General features: G+C 41.5%; 2 protein-coding genes across 5 annotated transcripts; one reads left to right on the top strand and one right to left on the bottom strand.

Moving 5' to 3' along the window:
• Positions 1–519: 519 nt before the first annotated feature.
• Positions 520–8,167, top strand: LOC129185977 (uncharacterized). Of its 2 annotated transcripts, XM_054783708.1 has the most exons (5): positions 520–681; positions 3,291–3,506; positions 3,738–4,036; positions 6,585–6,712; positions 6,805–8,167. In XM_054783708.1, exons 1-5 carry the CDS (start codon positions 576–578, stop codon positions 6,983–6,985), a joined length of 930 nt encoding a protein of 309 aa, XP_054639683.1. In that variant the 5' UTR covers positions 520–575; the 3' UTR covers positions 6,986–8,167. The 2 variants fall into 2 exon arrangements, with proteins under 2 accessions (XP_054639683.1, XP_054639684.1); XM_054783709.1 differs by lacking the exon at positions 6,585–6,712.
• dennd6aa (DENN/MADD domain containing 6Aa) lies at positions 7,722–24,877 on the bottom strand. Of its 3 annotated transcripts, XM_054783706.1 has the most exons (21): positions 24,270–24,877; positions 22,002–22,040; positions 21,859–21,901; positions 20,274–20,420; positions 19,950–20,062; positions 19,795–19,875; positions 18,432–18,537; positions 17,963–18,042; positions 17,790–17,849; positions 17,608–17,663; positions 15,642–15,764; positions 15,459–15,554; positions 15,265–15,359; positions 15,068–15,133; positions 14,826–14,890; positions 14,374–14,463; positions 14,127–14,290; positions 13,659–13,761; positions 13,499–13,573; positions 11,329–11,486; positions 7,722–10,685 (listed from the first exon to the last, which is right to left on the bottom strand). In XM_054783706.1, exons 1-20 carry the CDS (start codon positions 24,498–24,500, stop codon positions 11,355–11,357), a joined length of 1,965 nt encoding a protein of 654 aa, XP_054639681.1. In that variant the 5' UTR covers positions 24,501–24,877; the 3' UTR covers positions 7,722–10,685; positions 11,329–11,354. The 3 variants fall into 3 exon arrangements, with proteins under 3 accessions (XP_054639681.1, XP_054639680.1, XP_054639682.1); XM_054783705.1 differs by having other exon boundaries at positions 7,723–11,486; positions 24,270–24,874; XM_054783707.1 differs by lacking the exon at positions 20,274–20,420 and having other exon boundaries at positions 7,724–11,486; positions 24,270–24,860.

Raw genomic sequence — 24,877 nt, 5'->3', positions numbered from 1 at the left:
AAAGGACATCTTCCTAATAAGGTGTCTGGCAAGTGTAAACATAAACACACTCAAGAAGAAGGAGTCTCCTTCCCAGCAACAGCTGCTCCTTCGATACCACGCACTGAATGTGTGTGTGGAGAAAAGAAAATGGTGATGGTGTGATTTATTTTGAACATGACAGTGGAATACATCACATTTTACGATTCACAATTCTACATGACCAAAAAGGAGTAGGACGAATAGCTAATCCATTTGTTAGCTTCTTGTGTTCAACATGTACCCTTTGCCTTTACCAAGGGAAAGGCATTGTTATGATGCATTGCAATAGAGGTCAAGGTTGTAAATCAATATAAATAAATGATATAACTATAAAACATACCACTATCATAATAATAAAACATATTTATTATTATATAGTGACTGAGGATGTGAGAAAGAGTGAAAGAGGATGTGACACCCACCCATGAAAAAAGGGGGAGGCCACATTGTCACTGTCAGGAAATGAAAGTGTTGATCTCACACACACACACACACACACACACACACACACACACACACACACACACACGGACACACTCCACCGCAGGTTAAGGATGAAGGTGAAAATGGAGGGCTCCAGGCTTTATGCGTTCACGGTGATGGCAACACTGATCCTTATGAAAGCTTCTGGAGAACAAATCCTTGCAGCTTGGACCACAGGTATACACACACACACACACACACACACACACACACACACACACACACACACACACACACACACACACACAAGGCGACTTTGCATCAGGAGCAGTTGGAAGGAGTGCCCCACCAGATGGTGTTTTTATGAAACAAATCCCGTGAGAGCACCACTATGAGCGTTTCAATCTTTCAAACAAAAAGGCAACCGAAACAAAACTTGTTCAAATCAGGTTCAGGAAGGATGAAAGCCACAAGAGTGTTTTGATTTTTCTTTGACATTTTGTGATACCACCAAAGAAGGGTACGAGTCAAGGAAGAGGAAGTGTGATGATAACCATGGTAATGGTTTGCTTTTATTTATACATTGCATAATACAATTCACAGTTCCACATGTCCAAAAGGAGTAGGAAGAAGCAGAGGTTATTTAATCCTACCCCCCATCTGTTCCACATCTAGTACACTACATATTATTAACTTCCTGTATTTCATGTATGATCTTTTTAATACATAGAAAAAATGATAAGGTAATGTAACAATATGGTAATATAATTGTCAAGGTTTTTACACAATCGGAATAAATAATATCTAATAACCATATATAACAATAAATAATAATAAGTGCAAATAAACATAACAAGTTCAAGACTTTTTCCTTGTATTGTATAAACATCAACGGCTTGTATTGTTTCTTGAAGTCGCTCATCTTAGTGCTTAGTTTGAGTTCCTTCCTCAATCCCTTCCATAATTTGATTCCACATACTGAAATGCTGTGGGGGTTTTTAGCGTTGTTCTCGCTTATAAGTGTTTTAAGTTTAGTTTTTCCCCTGCGTTCATATTTCTCCTCTCTTGTAGAAAAGTATGATATTTTTGGGGTAGTAGGTCATTGTTTGCTTTACGCTTAATTGTAGCTGCTTGCAAATGCGTTAAATCAGCAAATTTTAATATTTGTGATTTTAGAAATAAAGGATTTTGTAAGTGCTCTATATGCGGCATTAAGGATGATCCTAACTGATCTTTTTTGCAGTAGGGGAGACCGGGGACAGTTGCAACACTTTTTATATTACTCTCAATTACTCAGAGATTATTTAGACTAGGCACCCCAAACCTGGGAACAGTTGCAACACCAATCAGGGACGGTTGCAACATATCAAAAAACAGTAAACTTCACCAAAATTGTATGCTTTTTGTTTAAATAACCACAGTATACAATATTAAAGTATTTAATAAGTTTAGTTTTGTGTAAAACATAGGCCTACTTTGAGTCAATGTGCAAATGTTACGGAAGCTATAAAAACTCAATATTTCAGTTTGGGACAAAAAGAATAGAATAATTTGGAGTGCAAAAAACATTTATTAAACATGTGAACAAACAGTGAACAGTTTTAGTGAACAAAATTCACATTGTTTTAAAACTCCAGTGAAAATAAAGTTTGATTTTTAAGTTTTGTTAAAGGCAAACGAATGCTTAAAAAATAAAACTGCAACACTCGCCTCTTCCCCAACAAATCTGCTGTCTTGTGAACTATTCCAGCAGCTTCTGAACAATTCTAGCTCACAGAAACAAAACAGACATCTTCTTCCTCTTCAGTCTGATTCTTCTCTTTTTTTTTGGTTTTCTTTACACTTTTCTTTGTGGTTTGATGTTCTTGTATTTTTTTTTTGCCTTCCTCTGTTCAGATTTTTTATTATTTTGTTTATCATTAGCATTCATTTCTTATTATGATTCCCTATTCTGCCCATCATGAGCAGTAAAATATGTTAATCGTGCCTAGTGTGGTCTATTTTGATATTAGCATAGTATCAGTCACGACAAAACACCATATGCTAACTAGCCACAGTGACATTGACAAATGTAAGCAATGTTGCTGAATAGTCAACAAAACAGTGATTCAAACCATGTAGGTTTGGAGTAATTCATACAAAATATTAGGATAGTATGACAAAAATACAGCTCGTGAAAAAAGCTACTTTCATACCTCCAAAACAACTTTGTCTTGATAGAAGCTGGACCAGATGCGCAATATGGCCGCTTTCTTCTTGGCAAGTAGAGGGGTTAATTGAGCATGTGCAGTATGAGTGTCATCACTCTAGCATGTTACTGATTAGACAAATAAGGCTTGTTGCAACTGTCCCCAGTCTCCCCTACATTTAGCGAGTGAAGATTGCGTTGATAGTTATCACCCCATACCGCCATACAATAAGTTAGATATGGCGATACCAGTGAATAGTAAAGAGGGGAGTGATATTTGGTCAAGGACAAATTTTGCTGTATATTTTTGATGTGAGATTTCCAGCTCATTTTTCCATCTATTATGATCTCCAAAAAGTTATTTTCATTTTCCCTTTCTATCTACGCCCACACCGTCAATTTGTATTTGCGCGTGCATGTCCTTTCTGCTATTACCAAATTGCATTATTTTAGTTTAGTTTGAGTTAGGTTCAAGGATAATCAATTTAACATGGCCGTTTCATCCGCTGTCAAATGACGATGCTCCTTAATACAAGTAGCAAACACCACAGGCGAAACAACAACACGGCTTGAAAAGGTGCAGCAGTTTGTTGCTGTTGCGTTTGTTGTTATTATTGTTGTCATTGTGCTGACGTCTCCTCCATCCTGCCTGCTGCAGCTTCTCCCACGACAAACTTAAATGGGAAGATGGTCACGTTGTCTTCCGGAGGGGGAGGGGTGTCCTTCTACCCGCCTTACTTCTCTCTTCCTCCGGACACCACCACAACCAGGGCCGACGACACCAAGGACAATGCCGTCACAACCACGGTCTACCCCAACACGGCCTCTTCTGTCTTCACCTACCCTCGCTGGACCACAGAGCCACCTACTGGAGGTGAGAAAAATCTATCTATTGGTTTGGCTCATTTCTTCAAACAGAAATGACATTTTCAGAACTCATTTGGCCTAACATAGCACAGTTGCAAAAGCTTATACTGTATCTCTCCCAAAACTATGTGTCGTTTAGTTTACACTGTGTTTGAAATGAAACCAAAATGACGTTAATGAAATGTAGTCTCGCTGAGGTAGTGTCCCATGAAAGTACAGCAGTGATATTTTGTCCTAGGTGTGACCGTGTGTCTGCGCTACATGTTGGACTTGAGGTGGTCGTCCCCCGTCATCTTCACTCTCAGTCCGTCCAGCCAGGCGGCCATGACACTTGCCGTACATTATGACGGTCAACATGAGCTGCGCTGGAGCAGACTGAGGTACCGGAGCGTTTACTTGAGTCCCAGCATCAGCATGTGGCCCAACGTCCTGCCGGACATCTGGAGTAGGGTGTGCATCACCGTGGATACGCTGAAGAGTGTGGTGCAGCTCTTTAGCGGCGCCAACATGAGCGTCAGGAAGATGATCCCTTTCAAGGTGAGCTCACGTCAGGAGGACACCTTGGTTCTGTGTGAACGCCACTGAGGCGGAATGGACGGACAACGTCGTCTCGGCAAAATTCCATTCTGACCTTGAATGAATTGTCGCTGTCGGACAAGTATTTTGTACGTCACACCAGACGACATCTAATGATCTAACTGCAGGATGCCGTGTCGCTGTGTAAAGATACACACAGTTACAGTACAGCAATAACCCGCCTTTGCTGGGTTCTGTGTGAAAGGCAAAAACCTTGGATAAAGTCCGGCTCTTCTGTTACAGCTTTTTACAGAAATAAGTGAAAGTTCAACATTTTAACACCAGAACTTATTAATAATAAGTATCTTTGTATTAAAAACAATATGTTGCATTTAAGTATAACTTGACGTAAATACACTGCTCAAAAAAAATTAGAGGAACACTTTGAAAACACATCAGATCTAAACTGGGAGAAAAATTATCTTGAATATCTTTCCTGATAATAAGTGGGTGATGTATTAGTAACAAAATGATGCCACATCATTTGATAGAAATGAAAATGATCACCTATAGAGGGGGGAAATCTAAGACACCCCAAAAATGAAAGTGAAAAAATGATGCAGCACACTGGTCCATTTGGCTAAAATGTCATTGTAGCAACTCAAAATGATTCTCAGTAGTTTGTGTGGCCCCCACGTGCTTGTACGCATGCCTGACAACGTCAGGGCATGCTCCTAATGAGACTACGGATGGTGTCCTGGGGGATCTCCTCCCAGATCTGGACCAGGGCATCACTGCGGTACCTGGATGCATGGAGGAGATTCTAGGAGACAGGTAGTTACTCCAGGAGAGCTGGACAGGGCCGTAGAAGGTCCTCAGCAGGGTTGGTATCTGCTCCTTTGTGCAAGGAGGAACAGGATGAGCCCTGCCAGAGCCCTACAAAATGACCTCCAGCAGGCCACTGGTGTGAATGTTTCTGACCAAACAATCACAAACAGGCTCCATGAGGGTGGCCTGAGGGCCCGACGTCCTGTAGTGGGCCCTGTGCTCACTGCTCAGCACCGTAGAGCTCCATTGGCATTTGCCATAGACCACCAGAATTGGCAGCTACACCACTGGTGCCCTGTGCTCTTCCCTGATGAGAGCAAGTTCAACCTGAGCACATGCGACAGACGTGAAAGGGTCTGGAGATGTCGTGGAGAACGTTATGCTGCCTGCAACATCATTCAGCATGACCGGTTTGGTGGTGGGTCAGTGATGGTCTGGGGAGGCATATCCCTGGAAGGACGCACAGACCTCTACAGGTTAGATAATGGCACCCTGACTGCTATTAGGTATCGGGATGAAATCCTTGGACCCATTGTCAGAACCTACACTGGTGCAGTGGGACCTGGGTTCCTCCTTGTCCACGACAATGCCCGACCTCATGTGGCTAGTGTATGCAGGTAGTTCCTGGAGGATGAAGGAATTGATACCATTGACTGGCCCCCACGTTCACCTGACCTAAACCCAATAGAACACCTCTGGGACATTATGTTTAGGTCCATCCGGCGCCGCCAGGTTGCTCCTCAGACTGTCCAGGAGCTCATAGATGCCCTGGTCCAGATCTGGGAAGAGATCCCCCAGGACACCATCCGTAGTCTCATTAGGAACATGCCCCGACGTTGTCAGGCATGCGTACAAGCACGTGGGGGCCACACAAACTACTGAGAATCATTTTGAGTTGCTACAATGACATTTTAGCCAAATGGACCAGTGTGCTGCATCATTTTTTCACTTTCATTTTTGGGGTGTCTTTGATTCCCCCCCTCTATAGGGTGATCATTTTCATTTCTATCAAATGATGTGGCATCATTTTGTTACTAATACATCACCCACTTCTTATCAGGAAAGATATTCAAGATCATTTTCCCCCCAGTTTAGATCTGATGTGTTTTTGAAGTGTTTCCTAATTTTTTTGAGAAGTATATATTACATGGCATAGTACATGTAAAACTAAGAAATCATTAGAAATAAAATAAATTCTAAATAGTAACAAAAAAACAAACTTAACTAAATGTCAAAATAGAATGAACGAATCTCACTCTAAACAATACAAAATTAAATAAATGTCATAACAGGACATCAAATTAATTATAAATTGCAATTAAAAATACATGTAAAAAGAATATACATTTATGGTTGTTCATTTTATTTTCTACTGTTATTTTGCCATTTTGTAAACTCATATTTGTTTGTTTTTACTGCGTAAAGCGTCTTTCAGTTTTTGAAGAGCGCTCTAAAAAAAAAATGTATTACTATGACTGTTAAAAATAATCATAACTTGTAAAAAAAATGTCATGTCAAAATAAAATAAATACAAAATATTTAGTGATCATCATTTCACCAAACTAATGTCTTTATACTGATTAGAGTGTATAATAATTAATACAATAGTGTGCCAATTCAATGTTATTACAAAAAATGTTACAAAGAAATACTATAAATATAAAACCATAAAAAGATATTATTGTCAGCAGGTGGTTAAAATAATGTTTTTATTCATATTATTGTCTTTGTGTGTGCCCAGTACGTGTGGTCAGGTGAGCCTGTGGTTGCGATGTCAGGTCTTGAGGGTCAGGTGACTGACTTGCAAGTGTGGGATTATCCCCTTTCATACAACGCCATCTTGAACTACATGAGCAGCCCAGCCTACGGGTACAACCGCTGTGTGTTGTGTGTGTGTGTGTGTGTGTGTGTGTGTGTGTGTAAATCTATTGGATCTGACGCATGTGTGTGTGTTTTTAAAGATGGCCCTTTGGTTCGGTCCTCACGTGGTCCGACATCAGATACTCCCTGAGAGGGAGCACCCTCCTTGAGGACACGTACGAGCTGAGGTCCAAGAAGACCACGAGAAAAAAGACACGTGGGCACAAACTACAAGCGAATCACAGGACCAGCAAGAACCATGGCAAGGCTCAATTGACCTGAAACTACTGAAAATGTTTCACCCAAGTTTCACAAAACTACATACAGTGGTGTGAAAGTGTTTGCCCCCATCCTGATTTCTTATTTTTGTGTATTTTTTGGTTGACAGCAGAATTCATGGTTCCATTTATCACAGCAAGTCTTCCAGGTCCTGAAGCAGCAAAACATCCCCAGACCATCACACTACCACCACCATATTTTACTGTTGGTATGATGGTCTTCTTCTGAAATTCTGAAAACTTTTAGGCCAAATGTAATGGGACACACACCTTCCAAAAAGTCTCATTAGACCAGAGTATTTTCCCAAAGCTCTTGGGGATCATCAAGATGTTTTCTGGCAAAATTGAGACAAGCCTTAATGTTTTTTTTTTTGTTCAGCAGTGGGTTTTGTCTTGGAACTCTGCCATGCAGGCCGTTTCTGCCCAGTGTCTTTCTTATGGTGGAGTCATGAACACTGACCTTAAGTGAGACATGTGAGGCCTGCAGTTCTTTGGATGTTGTTGTGGGGTCTTTTGTGACCTCTTGGATGAGTCATCGCTGCGCTCTTAGGGTCATTTTGGTTGGCCGGCCAGTCCTGGGAAGGGTCATCACTGTTCCATGTTTTTGCCATTTGTGGATAATGGCTCTTACTGTGGTTTGCTGGAGTCCCAAAGCTTTAGAAATGGCTTTATAAACTTTTACAGACTGATAGATCTCAATCAATCTCACTTATGTTTTAACAGGGGGGGCAATCACTTTTCAACACAGGGCCATGTAGGTTTGGATTTTTTTCTCTCTACATAATTAAAACTTGCATTTAAAAACTGCATTTTGGGTTCATTTGTGTTGCCATTGACTAATATTTAAATTAGTTTGATGATCTGAAACATTTAGGTGACAAAAATGCAAAAAAATATGAAATCAGGAAGGGGGCAAACACCTTTTCACGCCACTGTAAATATACCAGTACTTTCAATTTACATTTTTCTTTTCTTGAGCCAAACCTGACATCCTCTGAAAAGCTCGTCATAGCTGACAAACCCTTGGCGGAGGTCTCCACTCTCCTACTGTACTTTTCTATCACAATACTCCAATAACTGCTATTATTTGCCTTTTATAACGTTGTAATCACGCAATAGTGCATAAATAAAGAGATGGCAGCAGTTTTGTTTGATTTATATATATATAAAAACATGATGTCTCACAGGACGCTTCAGTTTGTTTGCATGACGGCTGTTCACTCATGATGTGTACACCACGCCTTGAACAACTTCAAAACACTCATCTCTATCATCATTGAAGCGTTTTTGCATAATCCTTCGTGCCTTTAGAAGGACAAAACAACAGCTGGCTCTCCTTTAAAACCAAATGCAGTATTAGCTTACTATGACACTTATTTGAATATGCAGATGTGTGTACTAAGTATTTTTGTAATGTCTGTTCATATTAGGTCTGTAGTATTTGTGATATTTGAGGAAAAAAATGGTGGTATGTGAGGCTAACCAGCAAGCAGCGCTAACTAGGAAAGAATCCTTCCACTGTCGCTGGTTGAATGTTTTATTTCAACATTTTAGTTGTAGTTTCATTTACAATATAGTTCATGAAAACCAAACAATGAAGCACTTTCCCATCATTATTCCACAGTGGTTTCATGTAGTGGTTCAATAACGCCAAGCAACTCATGTTGCCATTTTTAATTACTAGTCATGGTTTCTGTTAATTAACGATCAACTTCATCCCGTGTCCCATAATTCGTTCAACTAAGACGAGAGGAGACAAACTCCTGTTTATGACTCTCCGGTTAGCGTCTGCAAAATAATTATTGTACATCCTTTATTTGCTTTACACTATTTTCTACAAAAGTCAACTATTTTTCTATAGTTACACACGAAAAACATTACGTTTTTAAAATAAGTTTATTCTTTACAAATATAAAGAGTCTTGCACTTCCAAGCTGTCCACTCCCCCCCCCCAAAAAATATATATACATAATAAAATAAAGTTTAGTGAAACAGCAGCCTTGCGCCACGTACGGGACATGCTGTAAATGTACGTTGAGAAACGCCAGAGAGTAAGTAAAAACAAGAATAATAATAAACCTGGAAAGAAAATGTGGCCATTTTGGTGAAAATCTCACAATATTGTTCAGTACAAGTCGTAATATGACCACCTGAATCAGTGAAAATGCCTAAAACAAGGTTTTAAAATGCCTTCCGGAAAAATAGAAGATAAAAAAGGTCTGAATTATGACGTCGTCATTAAAAAAGAGAAAATGAATGACATGTTTACTGAAGTTCCTTGTGAGTTCCTGAGGGATCTTGAAGGCGTTTGTTCAAAGAAAATAACACAAACTTTGTGTGTTGACCAGAAACGAAGGCATTGTGAGACCTTTTTACACATCTAAACTGAAGAGGACAATGTCTTCATTGACTGGTGTCATCGAGACATGAAACCATTTATGAGCAGAGTTGCAGAACTGCGATCGTTTTTAATTGTTGGAAACTTTCCATGGGAATAAAGTGGAAATGTGCATCATTAGTTGAGCAGAGGGAAGTCAAACGTTGTTGCTGTCATGTCTCAGTACAGTGGTCCCCAACCTTTTTTGACCCACGGACCGGCTTGTGTTTCCACAAATCTCCCGCAGACCAGGGGTGGGGGACGGGGGTGTCGTACATTATAGCGATGTAATTTATCTTATTATGTATTGTGTAAAACGAAGAGTCTGGAGTTTTTCCAGAGAGATTATTACATTGCTGTTTGACGTGTGTGGTAAAAGGCAGTGTGCTAGCATGAATTAACTTGAGAGTCATCAAAACTTACCTTTATGCATTCCCACATAGTATCAGCATTTGAGCACAAATATGAGGTGACGGCAAAATGCTAAAAATACAGTAGTAGTCTATCTGTGTGGCGAGAGAAAGACATCACACGCACAATGGACATGCGTCAGGTGAGACGGATGTAACAGAGAGAATCTGGCCACTTTTCAAAATAAAACATTATGGAAATGAATTGTTCTTTCTGTGCGGCCCGGTACTACATGGGGGTTGGGGATCACTGTCTTCGTAAACATATATTATTATTAAAATATTTCAAAACCCTCCTATAATCATCGGTCTGTAAAAGCAAATAACCGCCTGGGTCAGCATCCTGCAGTTTTATCTACCTCTGCGTGTGCTTTAAATTGTTGGTATGGCTACTCAACTGTTGGTGTAAAACTCATGTGTGCTACACTTGCCGCACTGTTGTTTACAATGAACACATAATGCGAGCTGGGTAGTGTGCTCCTTACCGCTACTACAACATTGGTTTTGATGTTGTTGTGCAGGAGCATTATACTTGTTAATAAATGACCATGTGGTCAAAGAGAGCTACGCTTTCCTTTCCACTTTCTCATGCACTCTAATATACAGTATAATCAGTTTTCATATTTCAAAAGTAACTCTCTTGGATTAACACGTGCACCTGCATCAACGCCCTGTCCTGTCCTCTCTCTGGTTTCAGTAAATAAACCCCCCCCGGCTATAAGCTGATTCTCAGTCATTCGCGTGAAAAAAGTGCACAAATGTTATATATAACAGAATATTCCACATACTCCGCATGGGAAGTTTCTGAAATGTTTCCTGGAAATGTCCCATCAGCTCGGTCAGAACTCTTATGGTTCTGATGTCTAAACATGTCAAGCTTCAGCAGGCTGAACTTTACATTCAAAGTCGCGCAGACCCTAAAAAAAAAAAAAAAAAAAAAGCATCTCAGGGTGTCCATCTCTTCAAATTTAAATTGCTGCTGGAACACATAAATGCTGACTCATGATAGGTTGCGAGGGAGTCATGTGACACGGAAGCAGGAGTGTTATGGGTTGTTGGGGAAGCGATTTACGTCGCTGGTGCTGGATCGACTGTGTGCGTGTTATTATTGACCCCATGTTTTAGTATAAAAACAAAGGAGGAAAAAAAAAGCACCGTTTTGCTGCTGGCTTTTTTTTTTTTGCATACAATTAGTGTGTGTTAAGTGTGTGTTTCTAAGAAGTACAGAGCAGCCATTCAGCGAGGAAGTGCACTTCTTCAAAGAAACATTTAAAAACTGCAGCTCCACTGCTGGTTAAAAAAAAAAAAGAAGTACAAAATAAAAATACAAACAGAAACATTTCCAAGTCCTTCCAAGTGGGCAACAACATTGGAAGCAAAAGTTCTGACCCAAAAGCCTTCATTTTGTTGCCTGGTGACAAGCACCGCTATGTGGGACACCCTCATTTGCCCTCACATGGTCACATGACAGCCACATCAGATCAAAACCTGCCACAGGAGCCTGTGCAGTCGAAACGAAAATGTGCTGTTTCCGTGTTGTTCTGAACAAAGAGGCTGCACCTGTGAAAGGGCGTGTGGGTGAAAGGTCACGGCGTGGAGGGTTTATGGAGGATGCCCTGCAGGTCTTCTGGTAAGGACAAGATGATGCCCTCCATGTGAGCTCGCAGTTTGGCCACAGTCCCTGGTTGCACGGGTAGATGCTCCCTCTCCGCCTGGCTCTGCACGGCAACATCAAAGCACAACTAAGAGGTTCGTCGAATTTTTAAAATTATAATATACATATTATATGCGTGTTATTTATTTCTCCACAACTTTATTATTATTATAATTATAATAACGATACTTACCTAAACTAGCAGTAGATTCCTGCTTTTCATATTATATATGAATATTCTGGGACCACCAGAAAAAGGTGAAAAACCGCGAGTTATTTGTGCGTTTATAAAAATGTCTGTTTTTGACACATGGCTCACCGCCACAACCCCCAAATCCTTCTGCTAGCTTGATGTTGACCTTCCCCGCCGATTTCGGATCAACATTTGCAATAAAAGTGACAAAAGTGTTGTAATTATTAGATTAGATTCAGCTCCAGAACCCGCCCTGTCTCTCTTCCAATTGCCATTGTTTACTCGTGACACAATTCATCTTAACACTTAGAAATGTAGGTTTTTCCTCCAGAGAACTTGGAGAGTTCTAAAACTTTTGGTCGGTATTATATATATACACACACACACACTACCAGCTAATTGTTAATTCCCTTTTTTCTTGCCGTTTTAGTAGCAACAAATGACTTTCTCCAGTACAATGCTGTTCAACTGATGTTCTCAGCAGAACATGGAACACCTGCTGCACCAACTTCCAAGGCTTGATCAACCTCCATTTCTGCAGAACAGCTTTAAATTGTTGACCCATTTTGTGGTGCCTGAAACAGGCATTTTTGTATAATTCTGAAATACACGTTATTTTTCAGTTTTGGGTACCCTTAGGCCGTCTGAGTCTGAGTGGTTAGCATGTTGGCCACACAGTCAGGAGATCGGGAAGACCTGGGTTCGAATCTCCGTCTGTGTGGAGTGTGCATGTTCTCCTCGTGCGTGTGTGGGTTTTCCCCGAGTACTCCGGTTTCCTCCCACATTCCAAAAACATTCATGTTAGGTTATTTGGAGACTCTAAATTGTCCATAGGTATGAATGTAAGTATGAATGATTGTTTGTTTACATGTGCCCTGCGATTGATTGACTGGCAACCAGTCCAGGGTGTACCCCGCCTCTCGCCCAAAATCAGCTGGGATAGGCTCCAGCATACCCCCGCGACCCTAATTAGGATAAGTGGCACAGAAAAAGGATGGATGGATGGATGGGTACCCTTAACTTTTGTTGGAACTGTACATAAATTAACAAGCAATATACTGTAATTATCACTCATATCTTAGTAGCATTAAAGTATGTTGCCCTTTAGAAATGTTTGTTTTAGGAATGCTGCTGTGACCCCGCAACAGAGAAGGTGGCGACGCATGGCGCCCCTGTGTCTGTTGACGCCGAGGCTGCAGTTGCAGACCAACCGATGTCCGTCAAGGCTATGCTAAAATGTACTTCATACCACACATGTGTTAAAGATAATCACCACAGAGATGCACACACATAGACAAAACAAAGACAGTTGTGCAGCTGCTTGCCCCCCCCCTTTAGAGTTGCACAACCATGTAGACAGGGAATACCCAAATAAAAAAGAGGAAGCACGGGGGGTGTATCCAGAGCGGTTTGGGAAGGCAACTCTGGTGCGTCCCTTCCGTTCTCCTCGCGAGAGTTGTCTTATCTCTTCTGTAATTTTGCTGTGTTTTACAAGTGTCACAGGAGTTTGAACCTGACACCTTTGTAGCATTACAAATTCACTGGACTTGAACGACTGGAATTTCAATAAATAACTGAAAAATTGTGGTGTTCTAAAACTTTTGACTGGTAGTGTATATACTGTACAAATAATATAGCTATGTATATACGTGTTTTTTTCCCCTGAATTTGTGAGGCTGTGAATGCTGAATCTCAAATGTGTGATGATCGACTGCACTACTGCCATTTTTATTATTTTATTTTCGTTAATTCGAGCGAAGGTGACTATTTCAGGACATACATGAGTGAAAACAATCCTTTCTCACAGTGGTGAAATAAGAGTGATCCACTCTGGAAGCAGAAACAGTTGAGGACGTCATTGGACTGATCTTCTCCCGACTCACCAGTTTGTCTTTCAACTTCAGGACCAGATCCACCGTCTCCACCTCTGAGTGCTTCTGGACTCTCCGCTGCAGATCCTACACACCAGACGGACACATGTGATGAACCTGACTAAGAGAGACCTACACACCCTTTGACCTCAGTCACTTTCTGCTTCCTCACCTCCTCGCAAAGCACCTCCAGGTGCAGGGCCTCCAGTTTCTGGGTCATCTCCTTCCTCCTGTTGCGGAACCAGCCATCAAAGTTGGGAGATTTGAGGAAATGCCTTCAGTATTGCAGGGGGAGCCACACAGGGGGACAGGATGAAAACATGTGGACAAAGGACAACAACCGCATCACCCTTTGCTTTTCAAGTTAGCCAGTTGGATTACCAACATATCATGTTGGTCATAAATGCTTACAAAGGGGTGGCACTTGTAACATTTTGGTGCAGATTCAGACAAAGATGAAGGTTGAGGAATTCATTTTCACTTTTAGTCATTACAGTCCACTTGCATCGGGGTCTAGTGGGGCAGGTCTGGTCTACGGCCTAAGTACTGTTCAAGTTTGGACAGTGCTCGTTTTCTATCGGACCCATTGACGTCACACGACGACAAAAATCAGGTATGGGTTCACATTGTACATTGATACCTGTAGAGTCCAATCCAGTCCCCCTTCAGTCTGGACGTAAGCTGCGGACCTGCCTTCTCCAGAGTTTTCATGAAATCCTGCTGGACAAATGGTCGCAGCTGAGGAGGACTTTTCCATGGGCTGATAGACTTCTGGAGTGGCATCAGACTTGCAACGTAGCGCTCCTGTTTGCAAGGACAGCAAACACACACACATATGGACTTCAAAGAAAACTATAACACACAACAATTTAAGAACTGCTAATTACCAAGGGAATGATGAAGCTCTGTGTCAGTTCTAGAAAGTACCGTCGCAGGATTGCATTCTGTGCTGCTGAAGGTCTCTTCTGGTGAACACCCTTAGAGGACAAAACACAATGAACATGTCAACACAACCTGACTACGACCTGCCTGAATGACTTGGAATGTAATCTAAGACTTCAAGGAAGCTAGGCGCTACTTTCTTCAAAAAGATGATCCACTAAAAAGGAAAATGACATACCAGTGGATCTGAGGTTAACTCTTACGGTTAACAACGCTTACTTGTATAGATTCAATCTATTTCCGTTATAGCGTATGGGTATTGATGATTACAAAAATCAAAAGTTGAAGCCCTGGAACAGATTGTGTTCAACTTCCGAAGGTCCACTTCATTATACTGCTGTGTACTGATGTTATGATGTGTGGTCATGATTGTTTTAAGGGGGCCATGCTTGTTTACCTTCTGGAGCTGCTTGATAATTTCTTCATCTTTGTTGAGATATGGCTTGTACGCCGTGTACACACCTGTAACATTCACAATTACAACAATTGAAGAAGCGGGCTAACGATGGAGAAACAGTGCCTCCGGGTGGAAGCAGTAGTTTGCAAAATTGTACAACTGTACTGTCCTTCATACTGCTGTAATATTTTGTCTCCCCTTTCTCTAACTTCACAAAATCAAAAGTGAGCTTAAAAACATACCCGGTTTTGAGTCAAGAGTTTTCAGGTTCTTCAGCTTCTTGACTTTCATCTGCTTGGCCATCTCTCCTAGGGGGGGTTGGGAGTGTAATCAGACATCTTTGTGAAGGTTTCATCCCACTATTCCAATCACTTTTATCCATAAGCAATGAGACATTTCTTCCTTCTGTAGTGACTCCATCATGTGTACAATCACATACCTGCTTGCTTCATGTCACCGATGCGGATGATGTGAGGCCAGTGCTGCAGCGTTTTAGCAAAGAAGGGATTCGTCACTCCCAGGATGCTTGAGGGTCTGAAAGACAGTGGGTGGCGTGTGTGCGTGTGTGTGTGGGGGGGGGTCACCGTCATGACTCAGCAATAACTGTAATATGTGAAGCAGGCATTCACTCACGGAGCCTGTGTCCTGGTGGTGTACTCCTTAAACTCGCTGTCGTGAATGGTAAAGTAAGGCCGGAAGTCGCTGCTATAACGCAGAGGAGAGATGCAGCTGCAGAGACAAAAAGGCAGATATTGATATATTCTGATATATATTTAACACCTGATGAGGTGCAGAAGAGCAGAATCGCTGACACACCTGACTAGTGCCAGCACCGTGTCTGACGACTCGGCCGGAGACGGTGCCATTACAACCAGCGCTTCCCCGAGCAACACTAGCTCCCACAGCATCTGGATGTGGAAGAAGACTGGAAAGAAACATCTGAACAGAAAGAGAGAGACACACACACAAAGTGCGTTAATGGATTTATTGTTTATTTTATTTGTAATTCTGTATTATTAATTAATAAGTATTTCTGTTTAGGTTTATACTTCCGATGTTGTTCTCATACTTCTTTGTACAATTAAACATGTACTGTATGTGTATGTATATATACACTCCTGATCCAAATTTTAAGATCAGTTGAAAAATTACAATAACTAAATTTTGCGCTTTTGGATCTTAAGGAGGTTTTAAGTAGAGCTTCAAAATACAAAAAGAAGAAATGGGAGTGAGACCATTTATTGCAAACAACCATTAAACTTAAATAGACTGTTCATCAGCTGAACACAACTTTGAGACCAAAACTAAAATAAATCCCGGAAACCCCCCTAAATTGTTCAAAAATTAAAAACAGTAATGAGTTGTTAATCATCTCAAAAATTGGTGCGGGCATGCTTGATGCCTGTGCTTTCAGGAGGCAAGGGGGAATGTTGCTCCAGCTTTTGAAGATGGCTTCACAGAGGACATCCACGGTCTGGAACTGATGTCCATTTTTGTGAACTTCCCTTCCCTTCCACTTTGTCCCATGTTTGGTGCTCATGTAAATTCCAAATGGGTCATTTTGTGGCACTGAAGGAGATGACGTCGTTCAAGATGTTTTTTGTTCTTAAAAGCTTTCTCTCGCAGATGCCATCTTATGGTTACTGGACTGCACTTTGCACCAGTAACAGCCTTCATTTGGGCCAAGGATCGTCCCGTGTCTTGACAGACAGCCAATCGGATCCTTGGCTCAGTTCCAGTGGCATTTTTTGGGTGTACTACTTGACTTTTTGTTCCATAATTCTCAGGATCTTTGAAGAAGATTCAAATGACTGTCTTACTGCATCCAACCTCAGCAGCCATGGTGAGAACCTCCTTAACTCATTCAATCCCAGCCATTTTTCAAAAGACAACCCCTTTAGGACCGCCCATTTTAGATGATTTCGACTGATCTTTCAAGGCACACAGAATACTGTGTTCTATGGCTATATAAACATGGAACCTACCAAAAGAAATATTACACTCCTGTCTTTATCAGATAAAAGTTTGTTTCTATCTTTTTCCGTTCTTTAGTAATCAGCAGTAGAACATGGGTAAGTTTCAGGAAAATATCAGTTGCCGACTAGAAAAGGGCCAAAACGAGCTTTTGGTGAAAAGATACATTTACAGCATAACGTTTGCTTTGACACAAATATTTTTTGCTTTTGTGACAGCTCAAATATCTAACCAACTACTCCACAACATAAACAACACAAAAAATGTGTTAAAATAAAATAGCTGCCGTTCATGGCTGTCACTCACGGCTGTTGGTATTCACATACATACTTGTGGCGTGCACACACACACACACACACACACACACACACACACACACACACACACACACAGAACAGTCAGAGAGGTAATCAACGATTTGCTGTCATGCTGTTGTTACGATACTGCTATACAATCCCTCACCACTTTGCGGTTCAAATTTCATGGCTTCACTCTATCACGGTTTTTCGAAAATATATTAATTCATAAATCATGCTGTTTTGTGGTTGAATACGGCGTACTGTTAGTCAAAACATACGCACCACAGATGTGTCTGGCACCAATTAACTGCGGTAAGCGAGGGATTACTGTAATGCTAGCAGTACATTTGAATGTTGGCGCCCTCTAGGAAACTGGAGGAATCCACAGCATACAGTCCTCTTAATACTGGTCTTAAAATAGTACAGCTGCTGCAGTACCACCAATGAACAGTAGGAAGATATACAGCTGTATGGAGAGACAATAAATAGCAGCAGCTCGCAGCTCTCACCGGAAGAGGTCCACTTCATGGATGGTGGGCAGCACAATGGACACCAGACTGTCACTCTGAAAAAGATGCAGACAAAGTTTCAATAAACTCACAGGAAAAACCTCATTGAGTATTATTTCAATCAATCAGAAGTGAGGGGAAGACAGCCATGTGTGGTTGTGCTTTTGTGTATGTGCTACCACCTGAGCAGACTGGACCAGCTGTGTCGTTCCGGGTTTGTCATAACACGTTGGGATGCGCACCTGCAGCGGCGCACAGATAAACCCTCAGCAGGGATATTTCCATGCATGTTTCATATACCTGACGATGTGAAAGCCTTTTTATTTTTTCCTTCATAAGTCATGTCAGTGCGCACCTTGATGACCACGCCCATAATGGGCAACGTGAGGATTCTTCCAGGGTGGGGCGTCGGCCAGCGGTCGATGTCGTTACAAGCTGTGAGTCAAACGCACAAACACATGGAAACACTAAAAGTGGACTTTGTTCAGGTGAAAAGCTGAGTCATCAGTAAAAACACCTTTCAATCGTCCAAATGTATACTCTGGTGTTTGTTTAAATACATCTTCAACCACATTAGGGTGAACATTCTCAAGTTTTCAAGCGCAGACCAATAACTTCACATAACTTCCTGTCTATATTCTTCTTCTTTGCTCACCTTCATTGTCTTGCGTGATGTCATGCGTGAATGACATCTTGCAAGCCTATAAAGGACTTAATAAATATATCTACTGTATATATTGCAGTGGAATTCAGAACTGACAACCTCAGAGCAAGTTTTAAATACACACACACATGACGATAAAAAGATGAATAATGTAACACACCAGCCTCCAGGCATGGTTCCTGCTTCTCAAAGTATTCTGGAGCCATGATCTTCAACAGGGAGTGGAAGAAGGTCACATAGGGCAGCTTACTGATCAGGACCAGAGACTGGAAGACACGAACAAACACATTCATGGATGAAAACATCAACCAAACAGAGGACCAATGCTTGTTTTTAATCAATAGCTCACACGGGTATTGTTGTTCAACATTCTACCTTAACTTAGTCATATAATGGACAATAAAACAAGATCTATCAATTGATTAACTATGAGTACAACATTACAGCGGAACCTCCAAAATGCAAAACACCAAAAGTGGCAGAATTTGGAGTTCCAGAATTTGGAGCTCCAAAAATTTCTCGACAAAATCTGTTTCAAAAAATAAACATCATCACGCAAGACTTCAGCTCAGTGAGCATTTAAACGCTCCATTCCACAAGTGCGTTTTGATATTTCTTTGCCGACCACAGAGGAGTACCAGTGATGGCAAAGAGGAAAAGTGCGATGATAATCATAGAAGAGGAAATGCAATGTATTGTGACATAGGAAAGCATCTTGCTAATTAGTACAACAAAAGCAATATAAGTCACCAAATATAATTGATATATATTTTTTTATTTGAAATAGATGCTAATGTGCATACACTACACAACACGTATTACTTCCAGCAATAACTACAGTATATAGTATTATAGTAGTAGTATCGTAGTTTATTGCAGTTAATTGGTTAGAATATTTTTGTAGTTAGAGCATAGAAATCCTATTTATGACCTTCTAAATACAGTTTTTTACATTATTAGAGCCCTCTAGACATGAAACAACACCTCTATAGTCACCTTTACCAGGGCTCCAGACTGCCACTAAATGGTCGTATTTTGCGACTGAAATGTGACAGTGAGTGAATTTTTCATCTACTCGCGCATGTGCGACCAGATAAAAGTATGTGTCAAGTATTGAGTTGACAAGGGAAGTCCCTTATTACCGTGACTATGAAAAATACTGAAATGTGTAGTCAACTGACGGCAGCTTGTCACAGTCTAAGCTTTGTGATCGCTTACATTTGACTTGAAATGAAGTTCCACCATTCTACCATCTTTGTTTACACATTTTGCCTGGCTCCACTGTGTCTCTCTGGCAGCAGCTAGCTAGCTATAGTTAGCCACCTAGGCTCTGGTCCACAGACAGTAAAAGTGGTGAAAGTATCTCTGCAAGCCTTCCTGTTCCCTCTCCATTAGAAAGACTGACGACCTTCACTGTTATTTTAGTTTTACTGTATTATACAGTGGTTAACTAAACTGTAGCACTTGTACGACAGTAAAGTAAAAAATGTCACTGTGTATACCAATTTGGAAGTGTGACTCACCTTCTGAAAGTATCCTCTCTTCAGGGACTTGTCTCGCACCTGACGGAAATACACATAGCCGTAATAATGGCCCTGCTCCCTCTGTTAGAAACACACACAATGTTAAGACATTAGTGTACACAATCATAACTATGTGAGTGCGTGTGTGGGACCACCTTGAGGCAGGGCGGTGCGTCCCTGTCGCTGGATTCCAGGAAACAGCCAAGAGACGACTTTCTGTTGGAACCTTGACGAAAGCGGAAGCAGAACTGGGTGTCACCGAGGCAACCTGAAAGCAGAAGCAACAGCAGGATAGGAACTTTTTTCGGGATGCTGCTGCAAGGCTAATGCATAGGAAAGACACGGGAGGAGCCTTTGATGACTGGCTAATCCACGCAAAACTGGAATTACTCTGCCCTGATTTCTTTTGAACTCAAGACACTCGCAGACACCAACAACTTGATGCTTCTGATTCCCATCAAACATTTTAAAGTAAGAACCTGCAAAGCTCCTTCCTTCCAAAGTTCCTTCATGCTTCTTCCTTCGCAAGTCTTCAACTGCCTCTAAAGCTACACTGACTAGCCGTCCTAGTGCAAACCTGTCAGCTCTGCTGGGCCTCCCTGGCTTTGTTCGACGTTTTGGAAGAACTGGAAGAAGGGTGAAAAAAGGTAGAACATGAGTCGGAGCTTAAATCTGAACATCTGAACACATCCTCCCCGTTTGTGTCTGTGTGTGTGTGTCCACAATTGCGTGAGGACCACCTGGCCTGTCAATGGCCATCAAAGCCCTGCAAAGCAAAGTGGGATGATGTGCTCGTGTCGCTGTGGCTGCTACTTGAGTGGGCCACACTGACAAGGGCAGTCATGTGCAAAAACTACTGTCACAACAACTTTGTGACCGCATGAAAAGAAGCCATGTGAGAGTTAAAATCCATCTCCTACTTCACAACAATAGGTAAGTCTATGTATGTGTATACATATGTACAGCATATATGCACAGGAAATGTTTGAAGTCACATTCAAATGTAAAAATGAAGTCCCAGGTTTTTTACCTGAAGTAAAAGCTGTACAAATGGTAGCAGACGAGTGGAGTTTGACATGCTAATGCTTGTTGATTGGTCGGGGGAGAATTGTCCCTTTTACAATGAGAGTGGAAAGAACAATTCAATTCCCTCATGTTAGCTGGTTTCCGTTTATATTTGGTTCCCAGCTTTTAATGATGGGAATTACATAAAACAATGCCATGTTGGAGAACATGTGGCGTAATAGATGCAGAAATGTGATAAGATAATGCAATTTTGGAAAATGTTGAATGGTGTGCTAACACAATCCCTATGTCTTGCATGGTTATATATTTGAGAAACCTATGTGAAGGAAATGTACTCGTGAAAGACACATATTTGGTAAAGATTCTATTGGCAGCAGGCAAAAAAGCTAGAACGAGGAATGGGGAAAGGAGGACGCCCCTACAAAGGATCAGTGGAATGCGATAATGGCGGAAATCTACATAATGGAAAGGCTCGCACATCGCCTATGGCTGCAGGAGGCCCAATTCAAGGACAAAAGGTCTAGATGGACAATATTTACATTGAATCTTTGACAAAATATATACAGTAACGTAAGACTTGAACTGACAAACAAAATTGACATTTTTATATGCTTCTGAGCAAAGAACTCCCATTTTGGCACTTTTTGTTTGTTTGTCTGTTGTTGTATTTGATTAAAAAAATGTTCAATACAAACTTAAGTGTCCAAAAAAAAGGGTGCAGCTGGAGGTGGGTCTGATTGTTTCCTACTTATATTTCTGCGCAGGTTCATACAGTATGAGAGACGTAGCAGTACCACAGCTTCAATGTCTGGTCCAACAGAACCTTAGCAGCACTTTCGCCACAATCTCTGGTTCATGTGTGTGTAACTTCCTGCCTACACTGCATCAACCATTGCGCTAGAACTAGAAACACTGCTCAAAGTGTCTTTTTAACAGCTGATTGTCCTCACCTTATTCACATGTGACGAGTCCTTACACTAGCTTTCATAGTGCTGCTGTGAGGCATCAGGGATTTCAAGAGTTCAAACAGGAACTTACCTGAGTTGGAGTCGGGAAAGGAAAGGTAACAAATGCTCGTTTTCTGAAAAGAAAACCAGAAAATAATTTACGTCTTTTACATTTTCATGTAATCACGCAGTGGACAGCTCATATCACATAATTTTGGTAAATATATCACTCACCTCCTTCTCTGACAGTTTGGAATGATGTGGATAAATAACCTGGAGGACAGATGAGCACAGTCAGCATATGACACCAAAACTCATCAGCAAAATCAGGACAAATAAACCTTAGGTCCATGGTTTTGGGATAAAAATGCAAATTATTGGTCGAAACTGTAGGAGACAGGTTATACGTTTGTGTGTTTAGGCTGCACGAGTGTAGAGGGGCGTGGTCACGTGGGCACAGGTGGGTGTGCTTTCTTACGCACACGGAAGCCATAAATAAAAACTCTATTTTGCTTTGTTTGTTTTATTTTTAAGTGATTACGTTTATTAGGATGTCAAATATGAAGTGAAAAAAACCCGATAAAAACACAGTTTAGTTGAAGAGTGGGAGAAGGGTAGCGCGTGTACAATGGTGCGTTAAAGGACTGTCAAACAAAGTGGGACACTAGCAACAAATAACATAAACATGCAAAAACTTCAAACTATATTATTTTTTTTAATAAAGTAATGGCCCATATTTCCAAGATTTATATGCATCTACTTAAAATTGTATTTAGTTATTTACAAAAGTATTTTTTGTGTGTGTGTATTTTTTTTTTTAATCAGTGCGCCTGAAAGGTTTCCTCGGCCGAGTTCGGCCCCGCCCACGAACCGGCACTGGGCTCTGGCCCGGTGGTTGGGGACCCCTGATTATAAGGATTTTTGACTAGGGCTTTTACAGTAGGCCCTCACACACAGCAGAATGGTGCTGTTATACAGAGGGTCTTTGATGAGTTTTTTTGCAGTAGGTCCTTAAAAACAGCAGCGCTGCTGTCATAATTTTCCACTGAATTAACCGAGATACTGCATGTTTTCCAGGACTTTACTTAGAATAACACATTATGTTTGCCCCCTTTATATTCAGCATCATGACAAAAAAGCTAAATGTGTTCTATAGCGCTGGCAGGGCAACAGGTGTTTGAAGCACAAATGAATGCAGATCTGGTGATCCTTGTCCTGCTTCTCCACTCCTAGGAATTTCATATATGGAATAAAATAGATTATGTTAGTAAAGAAGCCAAAAGGGATTGTATATGGTGCAAAAGTCCAATTAAAAGCTAAGGAAGTTTTTGTACTTCATGTGCTAATTAGAGCGTAAACCAGTGCTTTACAATACTGAACTTTTTGACAATTTTTAAAACCGTATGAGATACTGAAATAGGGGTTTTTGGAAAATGAAAATACATTTTTGAAGTACTCTCAGGTCTGTCTTGTAAAGGAAATATTTCACTCGTGACTCTACAAAATATCCATCCATCCTTCTTCTATGCCTCACTATGGTCTCGCGGGTGAGCTGTGAGAGGCAGGGTACACCCTGGACTGGTCGCCAGCCGATCAATGGCAGGGCACATATAAACAATCATTCACACTCACATTCACAGCTATGGACAATTTAGAGTCGACAATTAACCGAACATGCATGTTTTTGGAATGTGGGAGGAAACCGATCTTCCCGATCTCCTGACTGTGTGGCCAACATGCTAACCACTAGACCACCGTGCGGCCCATAGCAGTAGTAATTTAGTTAATTGGCGACACTAAAATTGTCCATACATATGCATGTGAGCGTGAATGATGTCTATATGTGCCCTGCGATTGGCTGGCGACCAGTCCAGGGTGTACCCGGCCTCTCGCCCGAAGTCAGCTGGGATCGGCTCCAGCATACCCCCATGACCATAGTGAGGATAAGCGGCATAAAAAACGGATGGATACTAATGCTACTTGCATTTCTATTCCTGAAATAACTTTTCAAACATATTCTAATTTATTGAGATGTACTTTTAGACAGTGGGGAAAGAAGGCATTTGATCCCCTGCTGATTTTGTAAGTTTACCCCCTTGCACGAGGAGCATGGAGAATTAAAACCCGGACATTGTTCTTTACATAAAGTGGACTTAGAATGACAGAACTTTTAGGATTTTTTAAAAACAAGACCACTCGAGATGAGCACTGTTTTGGACAGTAATATTCACATAGTGATCTTTTACGACCAAAAATGCTTTTGGTAAAAATATTCCGCAGGGGTTACTTCAATGAAAAAAGGTTAAGGTTACTGGTATATACCGTACGTCCAACTGCCCACTACTGTAGTAAGTACATGAACAGCTTAATGGAAGGGGTAGTGGGCTCCAATCCAGGAAATAGCCTGAGCTCTAAATAAAGGGAAACTTTTAGGATAGTTGACAGCGACATTTTTGTGGGCTTTCTCTATGAGCCAGCTGACCTCAGCGGGTCTTCCCTCACCTCCACCGCCTGTCCCAGCTCTAGGTCGAAGCCCACAACACAGATGCAGTGCAGCCAGGCCGAGAAGCGGTCCCAAGGCAGCAGTAGAGTCCCCACGGGTTCATCGTCGCCTCCGGGCCCGGCTGGCAGCGTTATCTCCTCGGCTGGGGAGATACTACTAGCGTCATGGTCGTCCAGATCCTCCGGCTCTTCCACCGGCTCCCCCAACTCCTCCGGGCCTTGCAGAGCCATGCCGATGGCCCGACGCGGACACTCGAGAGAATGTTAGGTGTTCTTTTTTTTCTCCCAGTCTGCTGATGTTAGTGTTGTATTTCCCCTGGTACTACACTTAGCAACTTCGCTAGCACTTAGCCAAAGATGCTGGCGACCAAGGACATTAGAACTTAAATGGATTTGTAGAATCAATCTCAAATGAATGAAACAGAGTGTAGTACGCCATGGCGCAGAAAGTCCGCCGTGATGGTGAGCAAGAGAGGCGGGCGGGGTTAGGCGGACTAAAGTGTACAAAGGATTACTAGCTCTAAGGTGAATATAAAATAAAGTTATACGCTGTGCGTATACTTTGATGAAATGGATGAGTGTTACTTACTGAACACAATTAATATATA

Source organism: Dunckerocampus dactyliophorus, chromosome 8 (genome assembly GCF_027744805.1).
Source record: "Dunckerocampus dactyliophorus isolate RoL2022-P2 chromosome 8, RoL_Ddac_1.1, whole genome shotgun sequence".
Classification (NCBI taxonomy): domain Eukaryota; kingdom Metazoa; phylum Chordata; class Actinopteri; order Syngnathiformes; family Syngnathidae; genus Dunckerocampus; species Dunckerocampus dactyliophorus.
Note: the sequence above shows the minus strand (reverse complement) of the source record. Positions and strands in the feature narration are given on the sequence as shown.